Here is a 15,556-nt window from a genome sequence, read left to right as displayed (position 1 = left end):
ACCAGGATGGTCTCGATCTCTTGACCTTGTGATCCACCCGCCTCAGCCTCCCAAAGTGCTGGGATTACAGGCTTGAGCCACCGCGCCCGGCTATAGCCAACAGTTTTTAATCAGTTGTCCTGTTTATTGGCTGGGTCTCTTGCTGCTCCTTTCCTGTCTTCTTGCCTTCTCATCGCAGTGTGTAGGCCTGGAAAGCAGCAGGCAGCAGTAGCCCTAAGCCTTCACATGATTTAGTTATTCCGTGAGAGAAATTTTGAAGCTTCTTTTTGGATATTCCTTTGTAAAGCCCTCATTAACTTATTAGTGACTTTTATGGCTCTCCAGTGAAGTGTAAAGAGCTATTTCAGGCTGGGCACGATGGCTCCTGCCTGTAATCCCAAAGCCAAGGCAGGAGGATCACTTGAGCCCAGGAGTTTGAGACCAGCCTGGGCAACATAGTGAGATACCCATCTCTACAAAAAATACAAAACATAGCTGGGCTTCGTGATGCATGCCTGTGGTCCCAGCTACTCGGGAGGCTGAGGCAGGAGGATTGAGCCTGGTAGGTCGAAGCTGCAGTGATCCATGATTGCACCACTGCATTCCAGCCTCGGGGACTGAGACCCTGTCTCAAAAAAAAAAAAAAGGGCGGGGGTTATTTCATACCTCTGTGTTCTGGAAAGACTTGATATGATTAGAAACCATAGAATTTTGAACAGGATCGATGGGAAGAGGAATATTATTTAGTCAGTCTCATCTAAAAACAAAGGGTTTTCTTAGGGTGAAAACTTTTTTTTTTTGGAGACAACATCTCACTCTGTCGCTCAGACTGGAGTACAGTGGCATGAGTATGGTTCGCTGCAGCCTTGATCTCCTGCACTCAAGTGATCCTCCCACCTCAGCCTCCCATGTAACTGGAAGTACAGGTGCATGCCACCATGCCCAGATCATTTTTTTAAAAATTATTTTTGGTAGAGACAAGGTCTCATTGTGTTGCCCAAGCTGGTTTCAAACTCCTGAACTCAAGTAATCCTACGACTTCAGGCTCCCAAAGTGCTGGAATTACAGGTGTGAGTCATTGCACCCAGCCTGGGGTTAAAATTTATCATTAACACTTAACATTTGTTGAGGACTTCCACAGTTCTTTGAGGCAGGTCTAAACTCTGTGTAACCATGTTTTTTTTTTTTTTTTTTTTTTTTTTTTTTTTTTTTTTTTTTTTTTTTTTTTTTTTTTTTTTTTTTTNTTTTTAGTTTAGTTTGTTTTTATAAAAGACATGCATGTTTGGGAAGGAAAATATAAAAGTAGAAATAAAGGGAGAAATTACCTTGGAGACAACCGTTGTTAATATTTTGGTATGTTTCCTTTTTGTGTGCTTTTTATTTTTTATCTTGTGAATATACTTTGTTTAAAACACTGTAAGTCATTTTTCATTGATGAAGTGATGCTTGAACATCTGAGTTACAGAAAATGTTATTAAAAGAAAAAAAAAATCAGCTGTAGTTCCCTTGGACAGCTTTTATATAGGTCATCCAATTTATTACCAAAATATCTTTCTAAGTGCTAAAGATAGAATTTCAAAGTTTTTTTTTTTTTTTTTTGGAGACATACAGTTATTATTGACTATAGTCACTCTGTTGCCTATCAAATAGTAGGTCTTATTCATTCTTTCTATTTTTTTTTTGGACACATTAACCATCCCCACCTACTCCCAAGCCCCCACTACCCTTGCCCCACTACCCTTAACAGCCTCTGGTAACCATCCTTCTACCCTCTATGTCCATGATTCAATTGATTTTATTTTTAGTTCCCACAAATAAGTGAGAACATGTGATGTTTGTCTTTCTTTGTCTGGCTTATTTCATTTACATAATGATCTCCAGTTACATCTATGTTGTTGGAAATGACTGGATCTCATTCTTTTTTATGGCTGAATAGTACTGTACTCCATGGTGCATATGTACCACATTTTCTTTATATATTCATCTGTTGATGGACATTTAGGTTGCTTCCAAATCTTAGCTGTTATAAATAGTGCTGCAAAACAACGTGAGAGTGCAGATATCTCTTGAGTATACTGATTTCCTTTCTTTAGGCTATGTACCCAGCAGTGGGACTGCTGGATCATATGGTAGCTCCATTTTCAGTTTTTTGAGGAACTTCCAAACTGTTCTCCGTAGTGGTTATACTAATTTACATTCCCACCAACAGTGTATGTGGGTTCCCTTTTCTCCACATCCTCCCCAGCATTTGTCATTGCATGTCTATTAGATAGAAGCCATTGTTAACTGGAATGAGATGATATCTCATGGTAGTTTTGATTTGCATTTCTCTGATGATCATTGATGTTGAACACCTCATATACCTGTTTGCCATTTGTATGTCTTCTTTTGAGAAATGTCTATTCAAGCCAGGCTCGGTGGCTCACGCCTGTAATACCAGCACTTTGGGAGGCCAAGACGGGCAGATCACCTGAGGTCAGGAGTTTGAGACCAGCCAGACTAACGTGGTGAAATCCCATCTCTACAAAAATTAGATGAGAAATGTCTGTTCAAATCTTTTGCCCATTTTTAAATTAGATTATTAGGGTTTTTGCTATTGAGTTTAAGCTCCTTATATATTCTGGTTATTGCTCCCTTATAAGAGGGGTAGTTTGCAGATATTTTCTTCCATTCTATGGGTTGTCTCTTCACTTTGTTGTTTGTTACCTTTGCTGTGCACCAGCTTTTTAACTTGATGTGATTCCATCGTCCATGTCTGCTTTGGTTGTCTGTGCTTGTGGGATATTGCTTAAGAACTCTTTGCCCAGACCAGTGTCCCAAAGATTTTCTCCAGTTTTCCTATAGTAGTTTCATAGTTTGAGGTATTAGATTTAAGCCTTTAATGCATTTTGATTTGATTTTTGTATATGGTGAGAGATAAGGGTCTGGTTTCATTCTTTTGCATGTGGATATCCAGTTTTGCCAGCACCATTTATCGAAGAGACTATCTTTTCCTCAGTGTATGTTCTTGTCATCTTTGTCAAAAATGAGTTCACTGTAGGTGTATGGATTTATGTCTGTATTCTCTATTTTATTCCATTGGTCTATGTATCTGTTTTTATGCCAGTACCATGCTGTTTTGGTTACTACATCCCTGAAGTACAATTTAAAGTTAAGTAATGTGTAATTCCTTAAGTTTTGTTCTTTTTGCCTAGGAGAGCTTGGGCTATTCTGGGTCTTTCGTGGTTCCATATAAATTTTAGTATTGTTTTTCCTATTTCTGTGAAGAATGTCACTGGTATTTTGATAGAGATTGCATTGAATCTGTAAATTAATTTGGTACTATGGACATTTTTAACAATATTGGTTCTTCCAATCCATTAACATGGAATGTTTTTCCATTTTTGTGTGGGTACTCTTTAATTTCTTTTGTCAGTGTTTTATAGTTTGCATTGTAGAGGTCTTTAACTTCTTTGGTTAATCTCTAGGTATTTAATTTTACTTACTCCTGTTATTTTGTTATTTGTTTTCTGGTTGTTTTGTGTTTTTTTCCTTCTTTCCTTCTTGTCTTCCTCTAGTGAAGGTAATTTTCTCTGGTGATATGATTTAGTTTCTTGCTTTTTACTTTTTGTGTATCCATTGTATATTTTTTGGTTTGAGGTTAGCATGATGCTTGCAAATAATATCTTATAACCCATTATCTTAACCTGATGTATTAGTCCATTTTTATGTTGCTGTTAAAGACCGGAGACTGGGCAATTTAAAAAAGAAAAAGGTTTATTGGACTTATAGTTCCCTGTGTCTGGGGAGGCCTCACAATCATGGCAGAAGGTGAAAGGCACGTCTCACATGGTTTGCAGGCAAGAGAAGAGAGCTTGTACAGGGAAACTCCCCTTTTCAAAACTGTCAGCTCTCTTGAGACTTATTCACTATCACAAGAACAGCATGGGAAATACCTACTCCGATGATTCAGTTACCTCCCACAGGGTCCCTCCCACCCACAACATGTGGAAATTCAAGATGAGATTTGGGTGGGGACACAGCCAAACCACATCACCTGATAATAAGTTAACACTCTTTACATAAACAAACAGAAAAAAACATATAAACTGTATGCCTTAACTTTATCCTTCCAACTTTTTAACTTTTTCTCATTTCTATTTATATCTTACTGTATTGATTATGTCTTGAAAACTTGTTGTAGTTATTATTTTTGATGGGTTCATCATTTAGTCTTTCTGCTTAGGATAAGAGTAGTTTACATACTGCACTTACAGTTACAGTGTTAGAATATTCTGTGTTTTTCTGTGTTCTTATTACCAGTGAATTTTTTATCTTTGGGTGATTATGTATTGCTTGTTAATATCCTTTTCTTTCTGATTGAAGTGCTGCCTTTAGCATTTTTTATAGCAGAGGTCTGGTATTGATTAAACCCGTCAGCTTTTGTTTCTCTGGGAGTCTTTATTTCTCCTTCATGTTTGAATGATATTTTTGTCAGATATACTATTCCAGGGTAAAAGTTTTTTTCCTTCAGCACTTGAAATACATCACTCTCTCCTGGCCTGTAAGGTTTCCACTGAAAAATCTGCTGCCAGACCTATTGGAGCTCTACTGTATGGTATTTGTTTCTTTTCTCTTTCTGCTTTTAGGACCCTTTCTTTATTCTTGACCTTTGGGAGTTTGATTATTAAATGTCTTCAGGTAGTCTTTTTTGGGTTAAATCTGCTTAGTGTTCTGTAACCTTCTTATATTTGAATATTGATATCTTCGTCTAGGTTTGGGAAGTTTTCTGTATTATCCCTTTCAATAAACTTTGTATCTCTGTCCTTTCTCTCTACCTTCTCTTTAAGGCCAAATAGCTCTTAGCCCTTTTGAGGCCATTTTCTAGATCCTGTAGGCATGCTTCCTTGCTTTTTATTCTTTTTACTTTTGTCTCCTCTGATGATGTATTTTCAGTTAGCCTGTCTTCAAGCTTGCTTATTCTTTCTTCTGCTTAATCAAGTCTGCTGTTAAAGGACTCTGATATGTTCTTCAATATGCCCATTGCATTTTTCAGCTCCAGCATTTCTGCTTGATTCTTATTATTCAGTCTTTTTCTTGAATTTATCTGGTGGTATTCTGAATTCCTTCTCTGTATTATCTTGAGTTTCTTCAAAACAGCTGTTTGAATTCTCCTCTGAAAGGTCACATATGTCTGCTTCTCCAGGATTGGTCCCTTTTGCCTTGTTTAGTTCATTTGGTGAGAACATATTTTCCTGGATGGTATTGCTGCTAGCAGATGTTCTTTCTCTGTCTGAACATTGAAGGGTTAGGTATTTATTGTGGTCTTCACTGTCTGGGCTTATTTGTAGCTGTCCTTCTTGGGAAGGATTTTCAGATATCTGAAAGGACTTGAGTGTTGTGATCTCAACTGTATCTGCCTTAGGGGACACCCTAAGCCCAGTAGCACTGTAGTCTTGCAGACTCATAGAGGTACCACCTTGATGGTCTTGATCAAGATCCAGGAGAATTGTCTGGATTACTGGGTAGAGACCATTGCTCCCTTCCCTTACTTTCTTCCAAACATACAGTCTCTCTCTCTCTCTCTCTCTCTCTCTCTGTTCCAAGCCACCTAATATTGAGTGGAGTGACACGAGCACCCCTGTGACCACCACCACTGTGACCACCACCACTGTGACTGCTCTAGGTTAGAACTAAAGCCAGCACAGCACTGTATCTCACCCAAGGCTGTAACGTTGGCTGTAACCACTCCCTGGCTACTGCCTGTGTTCACTGAAGGCCCTGGGACTCTACAGTCAGCAAGTGGCAAAGCCAGCCAGACCTGTGTCCTTCTCTTCAGGGTGGCAAGATCCCCTAAGCCTTGGGTTGGTCCAGAAGTGCCTTCCAGGAGTCAGGGACTAGAGTTAAAAATCTTAGAAGTTTACTTGGCGTTCCATTGTACTGTGGCTGAACTGGCACTCAAACCAAATGACACAGTCCTTATTCTTCTCTTCTTTCCAAAGGAGAGGAGCTTCCCACTTGTAGCCACTGCCACCCCAGGCCATGAGGAGTACTGCCAGACTACCATCAATGTTCCCTTAAGGCCCAAGGTTCTTAAGGCAGCTTGTCATGAATGCTGCCTGGCCTGGACCTCACCCTTCAGAGTAGTAGGGTCCCCTCTGGCCCAGGGCAGGTCCAAAAATGCCATCCAAGAGTCAAGTCTTGAAATCTGGGACTCCAAGAGCCCTCTTGGTGCTCAACCCCCCTGTGGCCATGCTGGTACCTAAGGTATAAGTCAAGGTCCGCTTTACTTTTGCCTCTGCTTTTCTCAAGCAGAAGGAGTTTTGCCCTATAGCCACCACAGCTAATTATGTGCTGAGTCTCACTTTCAGCCAGCAAGTCTCAGAGGTTTACCCAAGTTTGTCAGTATAGTGCCTGGGTATGGCTGCTGGTTTTTCAGGGTCCAAGGGCTCTTCAATTAGCAGTGATGAATGCTGCAAGGACTGGGTTTTTTCCTTCAAGGCAGCAGATTGCTTTCTGCCCAAGGTGTATCTAGATATGTTATCTAGGAGCTAAGGCCTGGAATGGGGGCTTCACCATTATGACCAGTGCCCTGTCCTGCTGTGGCTGAGCTGGTATCCAAGATTCAAGACAGTGTCCTCTCCACTCTTCCCTCTCCTTTCCTCTCCCCAAATGGAAGGAACTGGTTTTTTTTGGGAGCTGTGAGCTGTGCAGCCTGGGGTTAGGGGAAGGGTGATGGCAGCACTCCCTTGGCTGCCCCAGCTAGAGTCTCAGTATGTCTTTTGCCTGCCCCAGTCCACTGTCTCTCGGCCTAGTTCAGCACTAGGACGCGCCTCAGAATTGCAATCCTTGTGGCCTAGACTGCCTTTCAAGTAGCTGGGGATGGCAAGGTTTGTAGGAAATCATGTTCGGACTGCTGGGATTGGTAATTCCCCTCTGGCTGGGGCTGGGTTAAATATTCCCTCTGTGGGTAGACATCAGCTGAGTTTGGTCTGGTTTTCCTTTCTGCTCTAACAGGACAGTACTGAGTTCAGTGCCTCACAATTGCTATGTTCTCCTTTTCTTGGTGCCAAGAGAAGCTTTCCATACCACACTGCTGCTGCTGGGTGTGTGTGTGGGGGGCAGGGTGCATTGGCAATTCAGGACTGTGTTTTCTATCTCTTCAGTTCCTCTTTCAGCAATATGAAGTTAAAACTAGGTACTATGAATGCTCACCTGATTTTTGGTTCTTATGAATTTGTTTTTTTCTGTGTAGTTATTAACTTAGTGTACTTGCGGGGGGGGTTGGAGCATGATAGGTGGAGCTTTCTATTCTGCCATCTTGCTCCACCCTCCAATTTTATTTGTTCAAACTGGTCTTGAACTCTGGGGTTCAAGACCCTGCTGCCTTGGACTCCTAAAGTACTGAACCACTATGCCTGGCTGTACAAATATTTTTAATTTTGATGAAGTCTAGTTTATCTATTGTTTTCTTCAGTTGCTTGTGCTTTAGGTATCATATCTGAGAAATCATTGCCTAATCCAGGGTTACAAACAGTTACAGTTTTAGCTCTTAAATTTAGGTCTTTGATATATTTTGAGTTCATTTTTATATATGGTGTGAGGTAGTGATCCAGCCTTATTTTTTTGCATGTTGTCCAGCACCATTTATTGAAATGGCTAATCTTTCCTGCTGTTGAATTGTCTTGGTACTCTTCTTAAAAATGACCATAGATACATGGGTTTATTTCTGGATCGTCAGTTCTGTTCCATTGATCTATGTGTCTCATCTTGAGCCAGTTTCACACAGTCTTGATTACTGTAGCTTTGTAGTAAGTTTTCACATTTATAGTTTTAAGCATTTTAATTGTATGTTGAATGTTTTTATTCTTGCTTTTTTTCTAGCCTTCTTAAATTTTCAAGGGGTCTGGATTTCATAGACATACATATATATGTATATGTTTGTTTGGAGACTCAACCTCATAACAATTAACATCTTTCCTAGATTTAATATTTTAAATTAGACTAGTGAAAGGTAAAGAGGAGCATAAGTAACCAAATTTACAGGAATTAAATGCTTAACATGATTAACACCTGATATATTTTTCTCTTGACATTTTAAAATAAAATTTTGAAGTATAATTTTATTTAAACAAATTGAATTCACAAAATTTAGAAAATGCTGTATTGAAATATTTGTTCCAACATTTATATTATAATTTAATTATGAGGTAACTGGTGTTATGAGGTCTGGATCCCATAGGTAACATTGAAAAAGCATTATGGAAGGGAGAAATCAAAATATTTTAAGTGAAGAGGTAGTAAAGACAATGCAAGATGATGAATTTCTTGATATGTATAATTAGAATAAGATTTTCAGTTTTCCTCTTTTTCTTCCCATTTTCAGATCCAGTTATGGGACACAGCAGGACAAGAACGATTCAGAAAGAGCATGGTTCAGCACTACTACAGAAATGTACACGCTGTTGTCTTCGTGTATGATATGACCAACATGGCTAGTTTTCATAGCCTACCATCTTGGATAGAGGAATGCAAACAACATTTGCTAGCCAACGATATACCACGGATTCTTGTTGGAAATAAATGTGACTTGAGAAGTGCCATTCAGGTGCCCACAGACTTGGCACAGAAATTTGCTGACACACACAGTATGCCTTTGTTTGAAACCTCCGCTAAAAACCCCAATGATAATGACCATGTGGAAGCTATATTTATGACCTTGGCTCATAAGCTTAAGAGCCACAAACCATTAATGCTTAGTCAACCCCCTGATAATGGAATTATCCTGAAGTCTGAACCAAAGCCTGCAATGTCGTGCTGGTGCTAAGTAACAGTCTTTATTATATTATCTAATTTTCACTAAAGAAATACTTCTGAAGTATGACAGTAATAAGTCATAAGATTTAATCTCAACTATATTGGGTCATCTTGACACTTTGCTGTTTATCATTGTCACACTTTTGTATTTTGTATCTACTTAAGTTTGTCACTGTGACAGCACAAGGAAAAGTTGGTTTTCAGGTGAGATTGAAAATGAAGCAAAAGTAGAATGAATCAGAACATCTCTCCATGTAGAGCCCAATGAAGGAGGCTTAAAATGAGAACATGCTGCAATTTAAAGGGTCAGAAACCATTCAATCTTGTGTTCCTAGGATTGGAAAAAAGTGTTAACGGTTTAGCACACACCTAATGATATGTCCTTTGAATGGGAAGTGTTCTAAATAGGATAAAAACTGGTATTAGCCTCTACGCAGAGTTCTTTTTTTGTTTTTTGTTAGAGACTGGGTCTTGCTGTGTTGCCCAGGCTGGCCTTGAGCTCCTGGGCTCAAGCAATTCTCCCACCTCTGCCTCCCAAGTAACGGGAACTACAGGTGCTCACCATTGCATCTGGCCTTTCTTTGTTTTATTAGCATATTTAATTTTGTTATTCGTATGTTTTAGAGCCAAGACTTTAGTTTCAGTGGGATAAGAAGGCATAGAATGTTTTCTGGTTCCCAGTCCATAAAGAATGACTTTCCCAAGAGTTCTAGGTGTTTGATTTTCTAATTAATATTAATCAGATCTACAGAAATCATTGTTACTTTTAAAAAGAGTTGTTTGAGTTGCTTTCTTACTAAATCTTATTAAAATATGCAAAAATAAGTCAGATTTTAGGCAAATGAAGTGACATTGTAAGGTGCTTTATATTTTATTTTGATATCTTTAAACAGTGAAAAACTAACCGAAAGCATATGAAAAGTTGTAACTTGGGGGAAAATAGCTCCTAGCTAACACAGGAGACCTGTTCTTACTTAGCTTTTAGTAATTTCAAGCAGTGTATCTGGTACCGTATCACTTGCTCTCCCGTCACCTCCAATAAATTTAATTCTAAATGCCAAGTTAACAAATCAACTTCCATTTGGATTGTAGCAGTGAAGGCACAACTCTAATTGCTATTAGTCCATATGGATTTCTGTAATAGTATTGTGTCGTATCAATTTTTAAGATGTCTAAATTTTATGGTCACGACAAACTATTCCTCCTCAGTATGAAAGATAAATTAGATATTGAAAAATATCTTTTCTATCCTTCAGTCATGGAAAGAATATTTCAAAAGTTTTTTAACCTAAATACTTTTATTTTGAATTTAAGTCTTTGCCCATAAAATATAGCAAGCTTACATATTAAACTACTTACATAAGTGGAATGTAAGTCATGACTTTAACTGAAGTGTTCACATTCACTAATTCTGATAGATTATTGTCCTTAATAATTTTGGAGGAAATTAAGCCAAAAGATTATTATTGTACTTAACAATATTTTCAGAATGTGGGAAATCAACTAAAAATGTAATCTAATCTAGTTTAAGATTTTTGTTGATCATGGTGGTCCAAACTGAACAATTTAACTATAAAGATAATTCTATTAAATGAGCTAACTGAGAATAGTAATTATTGGAAGTGATTATTCCATTTTTAGTATTAGAGCTCAAATTGGCTTTATTTGCATATAGAGAGATCATTTTTCTTAATCATGCTGGAATTAAAAATTAAAAATTGTTTTACTTGTATCTAAATCTTGATTTATAACTATTTTTGTAATAAAACAATGACAGCTGTAGTAATTGTGATGAGTGTAACAACTTTTTTTTAAAGAAGGGACTCTGTTTATTGCTTTTCAAAATATTTTCTAAAGTTGGGGAAGAAAGTTTATAGACTTTCCAAGCACATTTATGGTTTTTTATTGCTGTTACTATGGTTTTAAAAAGAGTAACTTTATTTCTTTTTGTAAGGAGTTAGTAGTATCCTTTACAGTTCTGTGAAAGGACTTATTTTTTAACTTTAATATTTATTTTAAAATATTTGTATCTCATTTGTAACAATTTATTGTTTTAATTTTTTATATGTATGTTTTTATTTTTGAAAAGAACATACCAGTTGAATGGGGATAAAACTTTTAATATTTTAAAATATTTATAAAACATTTCATTGACTGTTGAAAATCACTTCCAAAATGATAGCTATCAACAACTAATTATTAATTTTTAAAGCACAAATCACACATTTAAAAAATCTATGGAATTTAACTGTGACCTTTAATTGAAAATAAATAATTGAAATATCAGATATGTTTTGGAAAAGTCTTAATTTGAGAGCACTAAAGGAAACTACCCCAGAATCTAATATAGTTGGCTATTAGTAACAATGCATTATTGAAAGTATATTGCACATACATGTTTCCTCATGAAATCTAAAGTTAAATAATTTTGTTGTGGAATAGTGTCACTGTTACATTTCCCCCATAAAGTTCAATAAACCAGCTTAGCCACAAAGAAATTGTGTCTTATTTCTTTTGTTTGGTTACGGGTAGAGTATAAAACAAAACAATCCCTTTTTTCTGCTAGTTTCCAGATAATATTATATATATTATACACTTTTAAAAACAAACAACAAAAAAACCCCAACCCATTGGAAATTTATTTTCTTTTTTTTTTTGGGACGGAGTTTCGCTCTTGTTACTCAGGCTGGAGTGCAATGGCGCGATCCTGGCTCACCGCAACCTCCGCCTCCTGGGTTCAGGCAATTCTCCTGCCTCAGCTTCCTGAGTAGCTGGGATTACAGGCACGTGCCACCATGCCCAGCAAATGTTTTGTATTTTTAGTAGAGACGGGGTTTCACCGTGTTGACCAGGATGGTCTTGATCTCTTGACCTCGTGATCCACCCGCCTCGGCCTCCCAAAGTGCTGGGATTACAGGCTTGAGCCACCACGCCCGGCCCTGGAAATTTATTTTCTTGTATACATTTGAGGTTAAAGAACACTTCAGGAAAAAAAAACTCAAGTATTAAAATTAACTGATAACTTTTGTGGTTTCTTGGTTTAGTAATCCAATTTGTTTTAGAATACTTCAGTGCAAAAAGCAAATGGGGCAAGAGGGGTTGATGTGTATTTAGACATAAAAGCATTTAGCAGAATGAATAACTATAAAATATGAGAAAGAAGAGAATTAACTATGTCTCTGGTATAAGATTGCAGTTACTGATTTATATGCCATAGGATTGGGGATGTAGGAGCTTCTGATGTTGATTCTGCTTCTCCTGATCAGTTTATTTCACGTCTAAGTTACACTTGTTGTGTTCAAACACAAAATTGACATTATTCATGAAAGACTGCTTTCTTAATCAGATATTAAGACAAGAAGTTGGTTATGTCCTTTAGGAGCACATTTGCTACAGCCTGTGTGGCCAGGGTGAATTCACTTGGTTTGTTGGAATAACGTGATTTAAACAAACATTTATTAAGTACAGGTCATGTGTTCTCTATTTGTATTAGGCAGTGGAGCTACATAGACATTGTCCTTAAAGAACTTACAAAACAGTATACAAGCAAATAGGAATTCTACAATATAATGCGATCAGTGTAATCAAAGAAGCATATACTAAGGACAGTGAGCACAGAGAATGGAGTGGCCTTTTGGCTTGGATATGGGAGCAGTAGATACTCAAAAAGTTTCACAGTGGGGGTGGGGGGGCATTTATGCAACATCTCAGCAGATGTGAGGCATTCTCCATGTCAAGGAGAGGGAAGAAAGTCATCCCAGGTTAATGCACTGCAGGGCTCAAGAACAGAATTGAATATGGGGGAAATGACTGCTAGGTCAGTGTTAGTATGTGATAGAATGGAGGTGTGGTCAGAACACAGAAATGAAGCTAGCAAGGTAGATTGTGGTTAAACTGCCAAGTTGCCATATGCAGTGGGATTAGGACTGACCTGGGTCAGTATATGAAACTCAGTCTGAACCAGCCTATGAGGGGGATTTTATTATAAGGAGTCTGACTTGTCTCACTAAACTTGAGGACAAGGATGTGGCTGGACTCAAAAGAAGAGCTGGGATTGAACACACAATTTCCTAACTGTGGGTCCAGCTTCTCTAAACATCTTCATTTTCTCTTTCTTTTATAACTAGATTTTTTTCATTTTTTAGGTTTAATTAGCAGAAAACATGGCCACTGAGTACTGAACTTTTGGATGCTACAGGCATCCAAAGAGAAATGAACTCTCAGTCCAAAGTTGAAATTTCCAACGTAAACTGTTAATTGGCTTGGTGAGAGTCAGATCTCCACCCAAGACCAATAGCCAAAAAAGATAAAATAAGCAATTTCCACATTTAGGGAAGAAGGTATTTTTGGGGAAGAGGAGCAAAAAAAGAAGATAGCCACACAAAAACATTTGAACTTTACTATTTAGGCAATGGGTAACTAATGAAAGCATTTTGCAAGGTAGTGAGACCATTAGATTTATGCCATAAATTCTAGCGGCAATGAGAAGGATGTGTGGGGATGAAGTCATAGTGACAGTCAGCTTACTGAAATAGCCTAGAAGAAAGCTTTAACTGGAACACTGGCAGAAAAATACATGTTTGAGACATTTCAGAACTAAAATCCCCAGGCGTTAAAGACCAAGGTCAGGAATTTCAGTGCATGAACCAGTCAGTATTCTTTTCTAGGGCTACTAGTTGGACTCATGTATGTGGCCAAATGTTTTTAAAATGTCTGGGTTTTTTTTTTTTTTTTTTTAGATTATTACATTGCTTTAATTTGCCTTTGTCAAAAGTTTAATTCTTGTGATGTCATTTTCATATACGTTTTTCAAATTTTTTGTGTCAGATGAAACCATTTAAAATTATTTCTTTTATATTCTAATGCTTTTTGATATTTTTCTTGTTCTGAGTATAAAAGATTCTATAGATTTTTGAGTCCCAGAACATTCTTTAAATTATGAAAACGTTCAACTTTTGTTTTGGTTATTTATTCCATAGACTTAGAGTATATGGAGCCATTTTACTAACCCGCAGCTCCTCATTATTAACCTTTTCTTCCTGGAAATGGAGAGTTCCATGTTTCAATAAAATGTGATCAGTAATGGGACTTCTTTTTTTAAGTTAAATTTTTGCATAGGAAATACATTCACATGGTTCAGTATTTGGACCATTCACAAGAGAGTAAATGGTGAATTCTCCTTCCCACTCTTTCTTCCAGCTCCCCAGTTCTTATCACAAGGAAATAGTACCATGAATTTTTTCTTTGTTTTTGTTTTGAGATAGGATCTCAATCTGTCACCTAGGCTGGATTGCAGTGGTGTGTTCTTGGCTCACTGCAACCTCTGCCTACCATGCTAAAGCAGTCCTCCCACTTCAGCCTACCAAGTAGCTGGGACTACAGGTGCACAACACAACACCCAGCTAATTTTTTGTATTTTTTGTAGAGATGAGGTTTTGCCATCTTAACTCAGGCTGGTCTGGAACTCCTAGGCTCAAGTGATCCGTTCACCTTGGCCTCTCACCCAGACTCCTACGCTGGGATTACAGGCATGAGCCATCACGCCCGACCCCTGAATTTGTTGTATTTCATCACATAACAATACACTCTGGAGATGAATTCATGTTAAAATATGTAACCTTTGTCATTCTCTTTTAGGCCTCATGCAATTCCTTTAGTTGGCCATTATTTAGACAGCCCTCTATTGATGAACATTTAGGTTGTTTCCACTCTTTTGCTATTACATGCATTACCAAAATGGATGTCCTTTTACATAAGTCATTTCTCAAATGTGTTAGTATTTACAAAGGGAAAATTCCTAGAAGTGGCATTGCTAGATGAAAGGTTATGTGCATTTGTAATTCGGATTTCTTTTCTTTTCTTTTTTTTTTTTTTTTTTTTTTTTTTTTTGAGGTGGAGTCTTGCTCTGTCACCCAGGCTGGAGTGCAATGGCATGATCTCGGCTTACTGCAACCTCCACCTCCCAGGGTCAAGTGATTCTCCTGCCTCAGCCTCCTGAGTAGCTGGGATTACAGGCTTGTGCCACCGCACCCAGCTAATTTTTGTATTTTTAGTAGAGATGGGGTGTCACCATGTTGGTCAGGCTGTCTCAAACTGACCTCGTGAACCACCCACCTCAGGCTCCCAAAGTGCTGGGATTATAGGTATGAGGTGGAGGTTGCAGTGAACTGAGGTTGTGCCACTGCACTCCAGTCTGGGGGACTTAGTGAGACACACACACGTGAACATCAGCTATTGACTGGATAATTATGATGTCTCAAATTCTGTCAGTTTTTTGCCTTTTGTAGGGATACTGAATATTTTGGGAAACTTAGTGATAAGAGTTTTAATTTTTTTTTCTAGTTTGTTTTTTGCCAAATGGTATTGCTCCTAATGGTTTTTGGCATTAAAATAATTTTAATGTAGTGAAATTTAGCAGTCTTTTCCATGACTTTAGTTTTGTGTCATAATTAGAAAGGCTAACCTTACCTGAGATAATATAAGAATTCTCAGCCAGGAGTGGTGGCTCATGCCTATAATCCCAGCACTTTGGTAGGCCCAGGCAGGCAGATCACTTGAGGCTGGGCGTTTAAGACCAGCCTAGCCAACATGTTGAAACCCCATCTCTACTAAAAATACTAAAATTAGCCAGGTGTGGTGGTGGACACCTGTAATCCCAGCTACTTGGGTGGCTGAGGCAGGAAAATCACTTGAATCTGGGAGGTGATGGTTGCAGTGAACTGAGATCATGCCACTGCACTCCAGCCTGGGGGACATAGTGAGACCCTGACACACACACACA

General features: G+C 38.1%; 1 protein-coding gene across 1 annotated transcript in view; it reads left to right on the top strand.

Annotated features, from left to right (window-relative positions):
• RAB33B (RAB33B, member RAS oncogene family) overlaps positions 1-11,273 on the top strand; it is an 18,931-nt gene extending 7,658 nt beyond the window's left edge. The window contains exon 2 of the mRNA XM_017502864.2: positions 8,345-11,273. Within this exon, the coding sequence (XP_017358353.1) occupies positions 8,345-8,785 (441 nt within the window). The 3' untranslated portion in view covers positions 8,786-11,273. The remainder of the gene's footprint in view (positions 1-8,344) is intronic.
• The last annotated feature ends 4,283 nt before the right edge of the window (positions 11,274-15,556 follow it).

The sequence above is a fragment of the Cebus imitator genome, unplaced genomic scaffold (assembly GCF_001604975.1).
Source record: "Cebus imitator isolate Cc_AM_T3 unplaced genomic scaffold, Cebus_imitator-1.0 Scaffold303, whole genome shotgun sequence".
Taxonomy (NCBI): domain Eukaryota; kingdom Metazoa; phylum Chordata; class Mammalia; order Primates; family Cebidae; genus Cebus; species Cebus imitator.
The sequence above is the reverse complement of the archived record's forward strand: the minus strand, read 5'-3'. Positions and strand labels throughout refer to the sequence as shown.